We start from the raw sequence: 18,245 nt of genomic DNA, 5'->3' as shown, positions 1-18,245 counted from the left end.
TTCTGCAACTACTTTATGATTTCATATTTTTTTCTTTACAAGCCCAAACACATACACACATGGACTTACCAAGAACCACATTTTCTCTCAAAGAACTATCAAATTTCTCAGAAAAGTAAACTACCCGACACATTTGTAAAACAGGATTCATCATATTCTCTGTGTCCTCACACTTTACTAAAGCTCTTTAAAGCAGGACTGAAAATAAGTCTAAAATACTTAAAAAACAGGACATGTTTTTACAGTGAGGTCATTTTATCAAATGAAAATGTTGCAGATGTTCTGTGCAGTTTCAAACTGATTTGCATTTCCTCAACATTGAACCAGAAATATTCTCGATCTTTGGAATCGCAGAGGTCTTTGCTACAATCAAAACAAAGTACAGTTGATTTGAACAATGATGAGCAGCACAATATTTGTCAGTGCCGTGTCGCTTTTAGGAGATAAAGTCATGCTGGTTTACTTTACTCAAGATAACAGGATAAAGTCAACTTATCGTGTATGCACAACATGTAAGCGCATGGATATAATGTGTCATAAAAGCAGTGATTCAATGATTCTAGGTCTCACTGATTAAGTTCTGCACTTCACCAGACTTCACCGACCTTTACAGACATCTGTAACTCTGTAAATATGTGCATGTGCTTCTGTTTATATGTGCATGATGAGCATTAATGTGTGTTTGTGTGTGTGTGTGTGTGTGTGTGTGTGTGTGTGTGTGTGTGTGTGTTATCAGGACACCCTGACTCCCCTGGCCTGCCTGTCATTAGTATCCAGGCTTCTGTGTTGATTTTAGGACTAAAGATCAATAGCGCCAATATGTCAGCTCTCAAGAGCCTGACAATGAATTACACACGTTTTTAGGCACACAAGCACATGGATACACACACACACACACACACACACACACACACACACACACACACACAAACACACACAGATTTTTCCGGTAAGTGAAATTCATTATAATGATTTGAGAGTAACAAACAAACTCATTCCACCTACAATCTTACATCAATGTTTCAGAGACAAGCTTCTTGAAATGATAGAATTACATATATATACACTGATCAGCCAAAACATTAAAACCACTGACAGGTGAAGTGAACACTGATTATCTTGTAAAAACATCATGACAGACCAAGTACACCCTCTCAGTGACAGTGTACTGTGCCACACTGCAAAAACTGCTCCAGAATGGCCCGACAAATCTGACCAAGAGCACTTTGGAGGCCAGGTCGACAGCCTGAGCTCTTTGTCACGTTTCTGGGCCAATCCTGAGCAGTTTGTGCTGTGTGGCATGGTGTCGTGCTGAGGGGGTCACTGCTATTGGCAGTGAGGGGGTGTAATTGGTTTGAACAGTGTTTGAGCAGGTTATGTGTGTCAAGTGGCATCCACATAAATGTCAGGATCCAAGTTTTCCCAGCAGAACACTGCACTGTAAGGAAATCAAACTGCAAAGCAAAACACTAAATTAAACGTCCGTATTGTCAAACTCTAGATGGTCTTTGTGATCAGTTTCAGGTCTTTTAATAGCTGTTCTCAAGCTGTGCCAGAACCTGGGAATCTGGCCGTCATCATCAGGCCACTCCAGGTATGTCCTGGAGTTCATGACTCTTCGCAGCTTGCAGAACTTTTTGGGGATGGTCTCTTTGTCAATAGGCTCCAACAGAATCAGCACAACTGTATCGTCGTTTTGGTCAAACATTCTAAAATGGGTGTAATCCAGCTCGTACTTGCACCACTCACTCCTGATGAAATACTGAGAAAGGACAAACAGAGTTCTGTGACTCTTCTCAATGGCGTCCATGATGTTGTCCAAGATCCAGCCACCGGGAACAAAGTCTCTCTTGTGGAGGCAGAGCTGGAGAGGAGGCTCGGCCTGCTCCAGCTCCGGGACCAGATATGTTTCAACCCAGCCAGAGTCCATGTCACTGTAGGACACGAAAGCGTCATACTCAAGCTCTCCCTTTTTTAACTTTGGCTTTCTTTTGGCTCTCAGCCAGGCCCAGGTCATCTTCATGTACCACAAAATGCTGAATTTGTGACACAAACCTGCAACAAGCAGAAACGCTAGCAGTATGCCTGAGCAGAGTAAAGAAAAAGCTAAAGCTGTGTGGCACTCAAACACAGACAACCTCGCATCTAACACGCTCTTTTCTCTTGTGGAGTCAGGGGACTCACAGATGTATGACTTCAACTCATCTCCAATTGTGACTTGATGATTAGTCCAGTCAGTCGTCATGAAAGCTACAAAGTCACATGAACAGACAAATGTGTTAGCACCAGCCTCCAGGCTCGTCAGACTATTATAATCATTTAGACTTTTGCTGCTGATTGTATGCAAGTTGTTGTTTTGAATGGAGACAAATACGACACTAGGATATAAACCCCCATCTGGCAAATGAGTGATCTTGTTGCCGGAGATGTATAAATCTGTGAGAAAAGGTAGTTCAATGTTGAACACGGTCAAATCGTTGTCTGACAGATCGAGGACACGTAAACTCACAGGCAAACAGGTGGTGACTTTTGTTAAATGTGTTGATGAAAGGTTTAAGAATTGGAGACTTGGTGGCCAGTAACAAATATCAGGCATTTTATGAAATATGTTTCCACTCATGTCAATATTTTTAAGTTCATTTAGTTTGGTGAAGAGCTGGCTGTTGATTGAATGCAGGTAATTCCTGCTGATATTGATGGTTTGCAGAAGCCTAAAATCACTATCGCCATTGCACATAATGTTACTAAGGGCCAGATCAGTAATCAAGTTGTCACTGAAGTCCAAATACTCAAGCCTTCTAAGAGTGGCACCAGATTCACAAGGCAGGAGGTACACTTTGCAGTTCTGCACAGTCACCCTTCGCAACACTGGCAGCAGAGATTCATCGGCAATTAGAGCTGGGAAGAGGTAAAAGGCAGGGACATCAACGTTTTTCACTACAATAGCCTCCAAATGGCCCATGCTTGAGGGAAAACTCATGCCACCCGACAATCTTAAGACCAATTTAGAATCTTCTAATGTCAGCATGCTTAATCTGGAGTCTGACATCCAATTCATAAATGCCAAAAAAGCTGGAATCGTCATGACAACATTTTTAAAAATAACACTTGTAGTTCCGCCATGGTATGCCGCTCTAAATGGGGACATATAAGTGTCCTTGGTGAAGCGTGTGTCAGTGAATGTCAGCGTTGTGTTTGGGTGTACAACATCAGACAGTATAGTTTCTGCCAGCGCTTGATTTTCCTTAAACGGACCATTCAGACCAAGTGTTACATATTTAACTGGCCCAACTTCTCTCAAACTTCCTCTTTTGTAGTCTTGTAGATTCTTTCCATCAAAAACAACCTCTTCAAGACCACTGAGGCCGGAGAAGTCACTTTTTCTGACAGACTGAAGTTCAGGTCCTCCAAAATATAGGGTCTTTAATTTCTTCAGTGGCTGGAAAAGATTACCTCGACCCAACATTTTATATTCGTTCCCCAAAAGATTTAAGTGCTGAAGAGAAACAAGATTCTCAAACCATCCAGCAGACAACATCTCCAGTTTGTTGAAGGACAAGTCCAACTTCTCCAAATTTGTCAGCGGGACAAATGCTTGCTCATGGATTTTTTGGATGCTGTTGTTTTTCATGATCAAAGACCGTAAACTGGCAAATGCTGCAAAGTCATCTTTCATTATTGTCCTCAGTTTGTTGCATGAGAGATCAAGTTGAGTGATGAGCTTCGAAGGGGCCGCAGGGACGGTGGTCAGGTTTTGTCCTGAGCAGTTACAGGATGTTTGTTGACAGCTGTGACACTGTGGTCTGGAGAGTGAGAAGCTTTGATGTATTAGCAGAAGTACAAATGTGAGAAATGTAAAGATTCTCATCTTGATTCCCTATAAAACACAAAAGAAAAGAATCAGGCTTTGTCTTGAAAACTGTCCTGCAAGCAATCTCAGAATAAAAAAATACAATTGTTGGCTGAGGCTACAATGATGACATACACATGGTCAGATCTATCAAACTATCCTGACATTATCTGAGATACATATTAAAAAGGCAAATAAACATTATGAATAAGACAGATGCTGTCTGACTTCCCCCCTAAAGGCATTTTGGGTAATTACAACAGATAACAGTAATCTTTTTCTTGGGAAATACAGTTGCATGCATCATTTGTTTCACTACAGTACGGGTCTTTTTCACAGCAGACATTTTGACTTATCATAGTAGGAAAAGTAAAGGTGCTACTGATGATATTAAATATGGCTCTGTTCTATTTAAATATCCCATAAAACATGAAAATGTGACAGAGGGTATATTTACATGCACACTATTCCACCATTATTTGAAATATGACAATATTCTGAATTTGATGCCCAGCATGTAAGCAGCATAAGCCCGATATCCCAAATCAGGCCTGATTATGAAAGTAGCATCTTCAGGTAGAGACGTGGGATATGCTGGTATTATTCAGGTTTTAGAAACATCCTTTGGCTATGTATCGAGTGTGTTGCGAAAATGCATCTCAGCTGGGGTTTTAAACCACAGTTTGTGATTCACGGCAACTTGCCTGTTTACGTTTGTTGCCATGGACGCCTTGTAAACAAACCAAGGAAATTAGCCAACAGGTTATAAGCTTGGCACTGAGATGCAAGATTTGTGGTCAGACAAAGAAACACACCTACTTTTAAACATTAAAAGTCTTGGATATCGACAGGTTGGTATCGAAATGCCAACCTTTTCAAGAAGGTGGTTGAAGGAATGAAGGAGGGAGGCTGTGTTCACAGTCGAACTAGTCTGCTGCTAGTGGAAAAAAAATTCCGAAAGAATCCCGGCACAAGTAACGGCAATTCCACTGTCCATATTTTCACGTGATAAAGGACATGTTAGAGCATGTTAATTGGAGTATATCTGGCTGAATGTAAACGGGAATATTAGTAGAATATTCATTTCCATTAGCCATGTAAACAGCTCAGTAGGAATATTGTCTTTTTCAGAATAAGGGTAAAACACGTAATATTTTGTGCATGTAAATTTGGTCCCCTGAGCCAGACTGCACAGTACCATAAATGGAAACCAGCTATCACTAATTTGATCATTTACATCTGTGATTTTTCTGCTGTGACATGTCAAAATGTCCCCTGGAAAGAGGCCAATAATGGAGGTAAAAACATGTCACAAAACTTTTTTCAAGTAAAATGGCACCTGCTTCACAGGGGTCCAGTTACTAGAAAATAATTCACACCTGCCACCCAGTCAGAATTGGTAATTTTATATGTCTCAATTGCTAAAAAAAAAAACCCATACATTATCTTACATCTTGTAATACTAACATATTTCTTTGAATACAGTTGTTTCTGTATCTAAATGATGTATCAGTGTGAATTTCAAAAGGAATTGCAATATTATATTTAGAAGTTTCTACTATTTACAAAATGTCAGATTGATTAATTTGTATTTTTAATACATCATTTCAATACATTAAAAACAACAATGTGAAATAGCTTTTTAAAATCTATTATCAAACACTGAAAACACCTATAATAACTGCAGCAGCACATTCCACAGTCCATGAAGCCTGATAGAAGACTGAAAATAAAGTAAAAATACCTTTGTGAGTGTCCGTGTTACACTTAGAGTTGAAGTATCCTCTTCTTCGGCACAATCATGACTTGACAAAAGGATGTATTCAATGATTTAAGTGTTTCCTGCGTCACTAGTTATAGCCTGCCACAAATTAGGAAGTACAGTGACAGAAATAATTTCCTGGCAGGGAGAGGTTCACAGGGAGGTTGTTGATTTCTTTGGTCTCACATTTCGGTTGCATGTAGAGCTGACAGAGGTTGTCACATGACGGATGGGCAGCCAGCTTTTGTTTGAACAAAAATACACTACTCAAAAAATGAAGGGAACACTTAACCGTCACAGTAACACCAAGTCAGCTGAACTTCAGGGATATCAGTGATCACAAGTGATTGTGAATCAGTTTCAGCTGCATTGGTGCAAACAAAAGTGACAAAAGGTGCAATGGAGAGGCAAAAGTAAGACAACCTCCAAAGAGGGAATGGTTTTACATGTGGTGGTCGCAGACAGTTGCTCTCTCCTTATCCTTCCTGACTGATTCTTCTCTAATTTTGTGTTCTGCTCGCATCCTTGCCACCAAGGACCTGCAGCACAATCACGTTGCACAGGTGGTCCAGCTCCTCCAGGATGGCACATGCTGTTTGCTGTGTCTCCCAGCACAGTGTTAAGAGCATGGAGGAGATACCAGGAGACAGGCCGTTACATAAGAGCTGGACAGGGCCGTAGAAGGGCATCAACCCAGCAGCAGGACCAATATCTGCTCCTTAGAGCGAGGAGGAACAGGAGGAGCACTGCCAGACCCCTACAAAATGACCTCCAGCAGGCTACTGGTGTGCATGTTTCTGACAAAACTGTCAGAAACAGACTCCATGAGGGTGGCATGAGGGCCTGACGTCCTCTAGTGGGACCTGTGCTCACAGTCCAGAACCATGCAGCTCGACTGGCATTCACCACAGAACACCAGAATTGGCAGGTCCGCCACTGGTGCCCTGTTCTCCTGACAGATGAGAGCAGGTTCACACTGAGCACATGTGACAGGCGTGACAGAATCTGGAGACACCGTGGTGAATATTATGCTGCCTGTAACATCATCCAGCATGACCGGTGCGGCGTTGGGTCAGTGATAGTCTGGGGAGGCATATTCTTGGATGGTTGCACAGACCTCCATGTCATAGACAACTGTACCCTGACTGCTGTTAGGTATCGGGATGAAATCTTCAGAGCGATTGTCAGACCCTACGCCTGTGCAGTGGGCCCTGGGTTCCTCCTGGTGCAGGACAATATGGGCCTAGTGTGGCCAGAGTGTGTCGGCAGTTCCTGGATGCGAAGACACTGATGCTGTTGACTGGCCCTCTCGTCCCCCTGACCTAAATCCATTTTAAGCACCTATGGGACATCATGTATCGGTGCATCTGAAGCTGCCAAGTGCCACCACAGACTGTCCAGGAGCTCACTGATGCCCTGATCCAGGTCTGGGAGGAGATCCCCCAGGACACCATTCACCTACCATCAGGAGCATGCCCAGACGTTGTCAGGAATCCATACAGACTCGCGGGGGTCATGCACACTACTGAATCACATTATGTGTTGCTGAAATAAAATTCACACAAGTTGGATCAGCCTGTGATTTAAATTTTTTCCTTGATTTTCAGTGATTTTGAATCCATCCCTGAGTGGGTGGATGATTGTGGTATCCACTGAGCTGATCCATTCAGCTTTAACACTTGGCTGATCAAGATCTGATGTGTAATTTAAGTGTTGCATTCATTTTTTTGAGCAGTGTATTTATGCGAAAACACTTGCCAAAAACAATAATAATAAAAAAAAAAACTTCTGTGAGCGCTTCTTGCGTTGTGGCTGGGAGAAAAAACATAAACCAGCTTCACTTATCAAGTGAGATGCATCAGTTAGACTCTGTGGGTGTGGATGTAAATTTGTTTAAAGATTTGCCCAATGAGAGCTGGGAGAGGCTCAGAGCCAACCTGACTCTACAGAGGGAAAATGGGTACACACAACTGATGGATGGATGTGCACAGTATTAAAATACTTGGGTTGAAACTAGCCCTACCTGATTGGTGTGGGCATTTTCCCAAGCAAAGCAAGGTGAGTCCAAGTATCACTGGTAATGATACTGAACCCACATTGCTCCCGCTGGCTCTGCCATCGGTGCGTGAGCGTCTTTAAATGTTTAACTGAGCAACAGGTGGCTCCTAGTAAGATAGTCTCAGCCACCAGTGTGTGCATGTGTGTGTGAACATGTGTATATAACAAGTAGTGTAAAAGCGCTGAGTGGTCAGAAGAGCCAGAGAAAGGTGCATTTCAAGTGCAAGCCCAAGACTGGTGATGCTCATCAGTCTAGGACAAGACTCAATATTTCAACTACTTTCCTTGACCAACACTTGGTTTAAAAAAAGGATCTGCAGATCAAATAGCCAGTTTGCTAGTTTACAACCAATACAAATTTCAACCCTAAATATTTGAATATACTGTTGTGGTCTTTGAGGGGAACTCCACAATCACCATAGAGGGAACATCACATCAAATTTAGGAAATATAGGTCCAAAAGTGGGGACTTTACCACTTTGTACAAAACGGGAAATTTGGGTTTGTTTCTGAAACTTGTTTTTCCTTCTTTCCTAATTTAGTTTTGGGAATATTTTCACACACACACCACACACACAGATGACAAGCTGCGGCTTGAGGCGCAGGGGTGAAGAAGAATGAAAAGGGAACCAGCTGCATGTGCTGATGTATACAGTTTTGTAGCATGTGGGGTAGCCTGCATAATGTTTTCTACACAGCCTTTAAGGCAAAAGCTTTAAATCTTATGACGATTAGGATTAGGATTATGACAAAACGCTTTGAAAAATGACAGTAATCGTCAAAGGGTGCAGACAGAAAGAGAGAGCAGTAGAGGCAGATAAATTTAAATGCTACATTCTGTTATTCAATAAAAACTGATGTGTTGTTCAAGTACAAAACCTTTTTTTTTTTATTTTCTATGATCAAAACTGCAAAACATCTAGAAAAATATACAACAAATCAACCTTTCACAACATTTAACATTTGAAAATGGGAACATAAAAGAGAAGGAATATTCACATTTTCCCCATTAATGATAAAAGAACATTCATTTTTATTTCCTTTCTTTTACATATCAATGTTTTATATGTTTGCAATTATTGTTTAAGGTCTGCCGCTTTGTTTTTGTTTTTATAAATTTATTTCAGACATCTCCACAGTAGCCAGAGTCGTTGGAGAGTTGTGAGTTGGAGCTGCGGTTGGAGGAAGAGTTCCATATGTCCAGGTTCATGTGCGGGCCAAAGGGGTTGAAGCTGGAGTACTGGATCGGAGCGCACGTCGCCTCTGGCTCTCGGCTGAAGGGAGAATGAGGCGGGGTGATGGGGGACACGGGGGACATCGGGGCTGATCGCTCAGGCTGGAAGTGGCTCTGGTAGGGCTCGCTCTGTGGCGTCCAGATGGATCCAAACAGACTGGACATGGGGGAGAGGCTGCGGGTACCCGAGAAGTATGGCTGTAGAGGACAGACATCGAGAGGTAATGTTAGCTGTAAAGCCACTTTATCTGAGATACTGAAGCTGCTTTGTGTGCTGTCTGAAGTGTTATACATCCATGACGTTTTCTAACCTTACCTGTCACTGAGCTCTGCTACCACTGGCCACTTTGCTGTCTGTTCCCTGCAGTGATGACCTGGCTGGTTTCTCTGCTTCTTATTTTAATCTCTCCTTTTCTGCTAAAATGAAATGACCTTCCTGCTCTGTTTTTTTCTGCATCCTCAGAAAAAACAGATCATCTTTATGGTTGAGACCCTGTTCAATTCCAGCTTTGTCTGTCCTGTCCATTTCTAGACTGTCACACTCTCAAGTAGAGCTTTGGCTCTCTGTCCAACCCCGACTGGGACTGACCCGACCCGTCAGGTTCAGGCCAGGCTGGGCTATAATTTATCAATATTCCTCTGGGTTGAGTTCCCTGTGTTTTTTTTGTTTAAATATACATATATATTTTTTTAATGAAACCAGCAGTTCTTTCTCTGAATCAAGAGGGAAACAGCGAGAAAGAGGCTGCAAGGTAACTTTGTTGGCAGTGTTTGCCTCTGCTCCCCAGCAGTGAGAGAGACGTGCCTAACATCAGCATGGACTGCTGAGCTCATCTAAAGATGGCGATGCACAGAGGGGTGCAGCCCATTCTGCAAAACCTGTTGTGCGCAAGATGCAAAGCGCTGATGACAGACTATTGAAATACCAGATGGAAAAGAGGAAGGATAAATGGTGGAAGGAAACACATCAGCTCTTAGCTTGTATTAAATGTTTTTATGAACCTTAGCTCATTTTTTATTTCATAAGCATGTAATAAATGTTAAGATATTAAAATACAAAATATAATAATATATAAAATATAATATTATCATATTATTCTTTTTTACAGTAGAAATTCTTTTTTTTTTTTTTTTGGATTGGGCCCAGGCCCAAAACTGCCATGGTTATGCAGCTTCACACAGGGTTGACCTGTTTTTTTTGACCCAATCAAAGCTCTACTCTCAAGAGGCAAAAATACCATAAAATAATAATATTCAGGAATAATTATAATAATTAAAAAACAAACTACAGCCTTGGAACCTGTCTACTATACCTGACTCAAATATGAAAGAGTACAGAAATATTTTTCTACATGTATTCTCAAGACACTTCAAGTAGACTTAATGCTGCTTGTATTACTCCTAAGTTAAAACTGCATTCTCTTGTGCAGTTATTTTATGTAGCTCTGGATGAAAGTAATCATAGTTATATGTGCATTTTTTTAATGTCATCACAGTTTTACTACATTCCTTCATGGTCTTAGCACCCAGCCCCACAGACACTGGAACTTTGAGGCAGATTTTTGAGACCAGTGTTTGGGGGTAAAAAAATTCACACAAATAAAAATAGAAGTTTTTAAAAATCAGATACTAGCCTTCTCTTCTTTTAAACACAAAAATATAACTATTTTTTCAGCACAAAGTGTTTTGAATAGAATACATCATTGTTGGTTAATAGGGATGCACCGAATATTCGGTAACCGAATATATTCGGCCGAATATTGCAAAAAAACACACATTCGGTATTCGGTGGAATAAGTGAAAAGCAAGGCCGAATAATAGCGGCGTTTTGATAACGCAATCAAACGGCGTGCCGTGATGGGAGGAATAAAATGTCGGTAGTGTGGCGATCCGCCCATCACGGCACTCACATTTGCGACTAAAAATAGGCTTAAATCATTCAGCACGCTGTGCGAGCAGCCTACAGATTTCAACCACCAGCAGAAACAAAAGGAGAATCCCACCAATTGTGGGTTTAACGGGGGTCACAGACACAGACAGTAACGTTAATGTATTCCTGTCAAATACGGCGCCCATTGGCTTACCGGGCGACGGAGAAGTCGGTTCCAATAATATCCTCTTCTTGGTGTCATGACTGCCCAGTAGTACCTGAACAGCCGAGCCAGCCTAACACAGGTATGTGACGTGTCAGAGGAGAAACGAGCCTTTCACATTTCTCTCTTTTAGTCTTTCAGTGGCAGGTAACGGCCCACAAACCTCACCGCACTTTAGGGACTGTTAGTTACTTATGAAGGGACTTGTCAGGGGAGGAGGGTGGCTGGTTGATTTTTATTTTATTTATTTATTTTATTTTGATCCCCCCCCCCCATGTTCATCACTTGTTGATGCTGTTTTTGAAGTATGAATAAGTCATTTAAGTAATTTATTCCATTGAAATATCATAGATGTATTATAGAAAAGTGATTTATCTTTTTATAAATGACAAAAGGCACACCTGCCTCATTTTCGCTGTGGTATCGTGATACTATTCAGAACCATGGTATTTTCATTGGTATCGTACAGTGGGTCCCAATATTGGTACCATGACAACACTAATCTGGAGGGGGTTCATCCGCAAAAACTAATGAAAAACTAAACAATGATATTCGGTATTCGGTACTCAGTATTCGGCCAAGCGCTTAATAATATTTGACTTTGGCTACAAATTTTCATTTTGGTGCATCCCTATTGGTTAAAGTTCCCATGAAATCAAAAATACATTTTCCCAGTTTTAATCTTGCGCTCTATGTGAACTCCATTTACATCCCAAAATCAGTATCAGAGCATTTTTACATCAAAATCCCTGCCTTTCCTCTTCCTGTCAAACCTCGTGTGTATTTGATGAAACTGACAGTTCATCCGTTCAAATGAGACTTTTGGTGGCTAACTTCCAACACAAAACAACGTAACAGAGGTCTAATTCATTCATCTGTCCCTTGTCCCCGATCTAATGATGAGGGAGGTGTATGCGGAGCCAACAGACTTATTAGCACAAGCCTATGGCATTTTATGTTGTATAAATTGGCCAAGCAACGAGTGGAGATTTCCTCTGCTATGAAGCCAGGATAAAATATAATAATAAAAAGGTACACCTGCAGCTTATTAGGACATGTACGTGTTGAAGTTTCTTTTTGCACTTGTGCTTAAATACACACAGACACTGACATACTGTAATTTTGATAAAGCACACTCAACTGCAAAATTGACAGCTGTACAAAAAAGGAGAAGCAGCAAACGAAGGAGAAGTTTATAAAAACACATTCGGTAAGGAGTCTATTAAAGCAGATGTTCTTGTTCCTCATTTCTGTTCTGACAGCAGAGTGATGAAAGTATAAGAGCAGATTACTTCCTCAAATGTTCTACAAATCACATCAGAGGAGCCACTGGTGTCTTCAGTTACTGTGTGAGTGTGTACTTCATGTTACACACTTACGTACCTGTTTTGTTGCAGTTTCACGAAGTACACTGCCTCTTCAGGGCAGGAATTTCATGCCATTATTGCTTCTGGGATGTCTGAATGCTGTCTATAATCGCAAAGTGGAACAGAGTGATACTTTTGTCGTTTGGTTCTCTGTAAAAACGCCCTGTAAGTCTTCTGATACAGCAAAAATATTACTGTGTCAGTGCATGTGGGCCTGTGGTTGCATTGTAATCACAGATCTATCAGTTGTGTAAGCAACCGTAAATCATCACTGTTTCCTTCAAGCACCTGTTTAATGTTTATGGTCAAGCATTATAGTGGCACTGGTGTAACTTTCAACAATGCTGTATGTAACTCTGCAGGTAATAATATATTAAAATAAAATGGTATGCTTTTAAAAATTTGCATTTTTAAAAAAGTTTGTTAAAACAAGTTGGACTGAACTTCACCAGTAAAGTTGACAATGCACTTAAATACAGCACTATTAACCAGTAACACAACAGAATTAATTTTGCATGATTCTGTCCTGACTTATTTATGTCATCTCATATTGGACTAATGTTGCAACGTTCTCTTCCGAAATTGGCTTTGGGAGAAGATATCAAAAATGTTCAAGTCAAAAGGCTCAAGTCCAAGTGAAGTCAAGAGTCATTGGTGTTAAAGTCCAAGTTGAGTTATGAGTCCTTCTAGAGTTTGTCAAGTTGAGTCCGAAGTCATCAAATTTGTTACTCGTATCTGACTCCTGTTCCCCACTCCTCCACCTACCAACCCAAAGTGCTGGTATTTGATAACCTGGGAGTGAGACTCAACAATAAGCTCTTTCTCAGTGTTATTTCTCAGTGTTTCTCCATTTACACCATAATTTTAACTGTCAAAATAAATCCCCTGCAACTTTCACCACATCCTGTACATCTATATTTAAATATAATTGTGCAATGCTTGGAAAAATGAACTTCTCTTCTCATTAAGTTCGGGAACTGAAACTAAATTAGCACAGATTACGAAATGCAAAGTGTGCTGTGGCCGTTGAAAGAAAATAAATGTCAGTTCGGCTTACCCCGATGCTCTTTCTGACCTGGACAATGCTGCATTTAGCCATACATTTTGTTTGTGTTTTGTTTAGGCACTGTAGAGAGATCAGTAAGTGTTTCCAGGACACTGTCTGGGTAAGGACATGCACAATGGACCACAGGTTTTCTTTTCTGCTCCAATCAGCAACATGTGTTTGCTCACAGCACCACACTATACCACATATGTTCTTCAGTGAAATAAGCATTTCACTTGTTTTGATCTGCCTCTCAAATAATCAAGATAAAGAATTTTTAAGAACTGGAGTCAAGAAGCAAAACTGGAATCAGAGCCAGAACTGTTGAAATCCAAACAATCGGAATCGAGCCTGGGCCGCTGCAGAGGACTTAGCTTATGTGAGGCACACTCACTACCAGGTGATTCAGGGCATGGGCACTTTGAGCTATCTGCAAGGTGTCACCACAATGTGTGAGTCAGATCCACTCCTCACTCCTCTACAGCTCCACCCTTTTGTCCAAATATGGTCACTTTCAGCTCCAAAAATTACAGATGGCAAATATAATCTGCAGATAAATTGTTCATGAAAATACTCATTGGTTGCAGCCCAACAACCTGGCTCTAAATTTACTCCCCCTCACTATGATAAATAACGTTCAGCTGCAGCGGAGAGCAGCCCTATTGCTCGGTTGTGTTTAACCCATTTGAGTTTAGTATCGTGACTCCTCACCTTGCTACCCACACAGGCTGCTGTGTCCCAGGTTGAGGGCGATTCCTGATGCTGTTCCTCACTCCAGCTGCTCTGATTGCCGTGTGCATTCTGGGCCTCCTGACCAGGAAAACCACTTGGAAACGTTCCGTTACCTATGAGATGATCAGAGCAAAGAAATGCTGAACTTGAATCCAGAGAACCTTTACAGAAGCAGAGTCAATGATGGTTCCATTAACAGTTGTCATCTAATGTAATAATAGGACAGAGTGATATAACTGGGTAAAGGTAAAAGAAAACTGCATTGTACCTATGTAGTTGCTGTCCTCACAGTAGGTGTAGGGACCGTTGCAATGGCTGTTGGCATTATTCCAAGTAAACCTGCAGGAAACATTTGATGCGACAGTTTTAACAGGAACAGACTGAATTGCAACACTGAAATGCAAAGACACATTACTGTAGGACTGGGAAGGTAAATATTCAAACTGTAGACCAGTATCAGTAACCATGCCAGGACGGAGCTAAAGTGCCTTACTAATAAAACTATTTGTAGCTGTTAGGAGTGCTGCTTAGACAGAGGGGTGAAGTGGTATAAAAGTTATTGAGTTTTGAGATGAATACACACATTCACCACAACCTAGAGATTAACATTCAAAAGTTATTTTAATTTCTTCTATTTTACTTTGGTCATAAAAAGAGGAACAATTTACGATCCTGTTTTTGGACACAAACTCATTTTCCTCCCATGTTTAGATAGGAAGAAGAAGAAGAAGAAGAAGAAGAAGAAGAAGCCCACAGAAAATATGTATTTAGGGCCCAATGAAACGTTGTTGTGGCAAACCTTAGCTAACAACTTCTGTCTTTCACCTCCAGAGGACACAACAACACTCAACTACATTTGGAGTCCTGGCTCATCGGCTCGTCATTTACTTTGTCCGTCGGCTGTTTGGTGCTGAATTTGTCATTAAAATTAAACCCTTGACTCAGTGTTAATCGTTTATTATAACAAACCTGCATTCAAGCACCTACCCATTGTATGAGGCGGTGGTTGCTGGCTGAGGTATGTAGGGCAGAGCTTCGGGGGTGTTGTATCTGAACTCATTGGTGAGAGGGATGGATGGAGCGGACCATGTTTCTTCAGGCAAATACTGACCTGTCAGATCTGAGGGAGCACACAGCAACATGAGTCAGAGGTAATGCTCAAACCACCTTTGTTGAAGACATGGACAGGTCTTTGTTTCAGGCTATAAAAACAAAGTATGTATTTATGAATGTCTTTACCCATGTTGCGGTCTACTCCTGCAGCAACAGCAGCAAAACTTGGGGCAAAGCTGGATGCTGTGGGATCTGGGCTTTGGCACATATCTTTGTGGTACAAGCTGTTCATGCTAAACAGAGAGAAAGCACAAGTTACAAGTTGAACAGAGAAGAGATAAAAACACATTTTTATATTTTCCATAAGTTCCATTCAAACAAAACAAATTATAATCAGACTTTCTTCATCAGTGGCCTGGTCATGGTGCAAACAGGATATAAAGAAACATCAGACTAATCTTTGGCTTACAAACTTTAGTAAAATCCAGTTGTGTGTTTCTGTGTGTGTGTGTGTGTGTGTGTGTGTGTGTGTGTGTGTGTGTGTACGCGCGTGTGTGTTTGCTGAGGTACCTGAGAGCCTTGTAATTTGTATTCATGGTCTGGTAGCAGTCTCTCTCTACTGGGTAGACGCTGTACTGCATGGATTCCCCTGTAAAAACCAACATATCTGTCAAAATAATGTAACTGACCCTTCTCATCTGTTACAGCTGCAGTCTGGTTTTCATAATGATGCAGCAAAATTATGGAACTTAATAGTATATTAATAGTCCTGGTTTTCCTCGTTAAGGTAGTGGACACGTTCCTCACTTTTTCTGGATGAGGTAGTGCAGGCATGCGTTCGGGCATTGGGGTCTTTGTCTCCCTCCATGCTGCTGGCGCTGCTCCAGCTGCCCCAGCTCCCTCTGCTGGCCCTCACACTGCCTGATGAGCTGCCGGAGTCCGAGCCCGACTCACACACTCCACCACCGCGCCGATCTGTAGCACACTTCCTTCGAGTACGAGAAGGACACACACCTGCCGGATATCAACGAGGCCAGAGAGATTAAAATTAAATGTTGGGTTATTATTGAGTGAAGGTGCAGAGAGGTGTGACAGGTCGGGATGTAAATTGAGAACCGGTTCCAGTGCGACATGTTTTTCTGACAGTTACCGAGGGTAAATGTCCCTTTGTATCAACAGCGCATGCAGGCAGGCTTAGCAGACATTTTTCTTTTACTGAGAAAACGTAAATAAATGTACAAATATTTTTTTTTTTAATCCATTTTATATGAGGACAGACAGACCAGTATGGCAGCTAGCTCTCAGGCCATAGTATGTTAAGACTCAGAGATAATAAAACAGTTGCACTGATGCTGAAAACCTGTGTAGGCCTACTTTTTCCCCCACAGAAAATTAATCAGGAATCAGTAAGGGAACTGATAAAGAACTAGACTGACAAGCAGAATCTGTAATGGCATTAAAACATTTTCAATTCCCATCCCTATGACAGATAAGAACGACACCCACCGTTCTGTTTGAGGGGGCTCTCAACACTCAGTCCAGGCTTTGGTGCTTCTGACTTGAAGCCATTGCAGCAGCGGTTCCTGTTGCGGGGTCCACTGGCAATTCGCTCCCCTGTTTTCCAATCAGGTTCTTTCTCCCTCTCTGGTATCACTACTACATTGTGCTCAGGAGCACTAGGGAAAAAAAATCAGACAGAACCAATGAATCTTACCTTACCGTTTGGAGCTTTGCAACACTGTTTGTCAAGAAATATCAGAATAAATGTAAATGGATTAATGGTTAAAATACAGGTAAGGTGAAGTTTACCTGGAGACATTTTCTGTCTTCCTGCGACTCCTCTTTCCCTTATTACTTCCTGGTGCAGCGCCAGCCTCTGCACTCTGTGCTTTCTTTTTCTGGCCTTTGCCGTCTTCTCTCAGCTGCAGACAGAAAAGAATAAAGTAATAAAGTGTTTTTTAATGAGAACCATCAGCTTTTTAAGATTTGGATATTTAACTGAATACAAATATGGGAAATTTCAGCTCCTTCCTTACCTCCATTTCAGAACTGTCCCTTTTCTCAGAGTCGATCTTCTCTGCATAGTGCTCAGTGCAGCTCTTCTCTACAGGGCTGCACACTAACAGGCCGGGTCTAGGTCCTGGACCCACTGTGACGTTATCTGGGAAACCAGCAGGCATTTCCATGGGAAACATAACTGCTGCTGGCACTCTCTCTCCTATAGTGCTGTGGGCGTCTTCTTTATAATCTGAAGGTGTCTTTTTATCCAGCTCACTGATGAAAGTCGGTTCGTTGTTGTTGCAGACATCGGGGTCTGGGGTCAGGGGAGGGTCCGGTGTCAGGTCCTCGTGCTCTTCATCCACAGTCACAGCACCAGGCGAGGCTGTGGATGAGCTCGACTTGTACTTGGTGTAATAGAGTGAAACCTTGTGTTTCTTTTGCGGCTGGGATGTGGTGGTTAAGGAGCCTCTCTTTGAGGTTGACTGTGGACGTGAGGCAGGGCTGTTGGCCAAGGCTGGAGAGCCACGCCCCTTACCTTTGTCAGAGGTGTGACAGGTGTCCACATAGCTCTTACAGCTGCCCTTTGTTTTACTGCACAAACAAGACAGAGAAATGACAAGGTATTTGAATGTGCTTGCAGAATTTGTCTTCATGCAAATAGTTAACAGTCTCTACACCATGTATCAAAACTACAGAAAAACACTGGACATACTTTACTCCGTTGGATGTGATATTATTGACGGAGTCGTTATCCCGGGACAGGACAGAGTTGTGGTTGCTTCTGATGCTGGGTGAGGAGAACTCACTCAGGATATACTGGGCCTGATGGAAGGCCATCAGACACACACCGAACAGAGAGAAGCTGAAAAACAAACAGATACAACAGATAACGTGTTACACTTATTGATATCATGTACAAAAACGACAAGTAGTTTGACAAACAGAGGTAGGTGTGACTTAAGATCTGTGGCATCTCCATAGCTGCATATTCATAGCTTCTTTTTTTGTGGAAAAAAATGGGCAAAATATCATTCAACATAAACTATTTCT

General features: G+C 41.7%; 2 protein-coding genes across 3 annotated transcripts in view; both read right to left on the bottom strand.

Moving 5' to 3' along the window:
• Positions 1-168: 168 nt before the first annotated feature.
• LOC125886267 (toll-like receptor 2) lies at positions 169-5,733 on the bottom strand. The gene is made up of 2 exons (XM_049572331.1): positions 5,595-5,733; positions 169-3,877 (listed from the first exon to the last, which is right to left on the bottom strand). The coding sequence occupies exon 2, from the start codon at positions 3,866-3,868 to the stop codon at positions 1,475-1,477; it is 2,394 nt and encodes a 797-aa protein (XP_049428288.1). The 5' UTR covers positions 3,869-3,877; positions 5,595-5,733; the 3' UTR covers positions 169-1,474.
• A 2,812-nt stretch (positions 5,734-8,545) lies between these two features.
• The window catches only part of tmem131l (transmembrane 131 like), a 41,627-nt gene continuing 31,927 nt past the window's right edge, over positions 8,546-18,245 (bottom strand). For both annotated transcript variants that reach the window (XM_049571085.1, XM_049571086.1), the window contains exons 24-34: positions 17,908-18,057; positions 17,231-17,786; positions 17,004-17,116; positions 16,701-16,870; positions 16,002-16,208; positions 15,765-15,843; positions 15,381-15,487; positions 15,129-15,261; positions 14,410-14,480; positions 14,121-14,254; positions 8,546-9,102 (exon numbers count right to left, since the gene is read on the bottom strand). In XM_049571085.1, coding sequence (XP_049427042.1) covers positions 8,794-9,102; positions 14,121-14,254; positions 14,410-14,480; positions 15,129-15,261; positions 15,381-15,487; positions 15,765-15,843; positions 16,002-16,208; positions 16,701-16,870; positions 17,004-17,116; positions 17,231-17,786; positions 17,908-18,057 — 2,029 coding nt within the window. In that variant the 3' untranslated portion in view covers positions 8,546-8,793. The remainder of the gene's footprint in view (positions 9,103-14,120; positions 14,255-14,409; positions 14,481-15,128; positions 15,262-15,380; positions 15,488-15,764; positions 15,844-16,001; positions 16,209-16,700; positions 16,871-17,003; positions 17,117-17,230; positions 17,787-17,907; positions 18,058-18,245) is intronic.

The sequence above is a fragment of the Epinephelus fuscoguttatus genome, linkage group LG3 (genome assembly GCF_011397635.1).
Source record: "Epinephelus fuscoguttatus linkage group LG3, E.fuscoguttatus.final_Chr_v1".
In the NCBI taxonomy this organism is placed as follows: domain Eukaryota; kingdom Metazoa; phylum Chordata; class Actinopteri; order Perciformes; family Serranidae; genus Epinephelus; species Epinephelus fuscoguttatus.
This window is presented reverse-complemented; position numbering and strand designations above follow the sequence as displayed.

What these genes read in the sequence shown, in the direction of transcription:
- LOC125886267 (XM_049572331.1), bottom strand. Translation starts at nt 3,868, where the DNA reads ATGAGAATCTTTACATTTCTCACATTTGTACTTCTGCTAATACATCAA.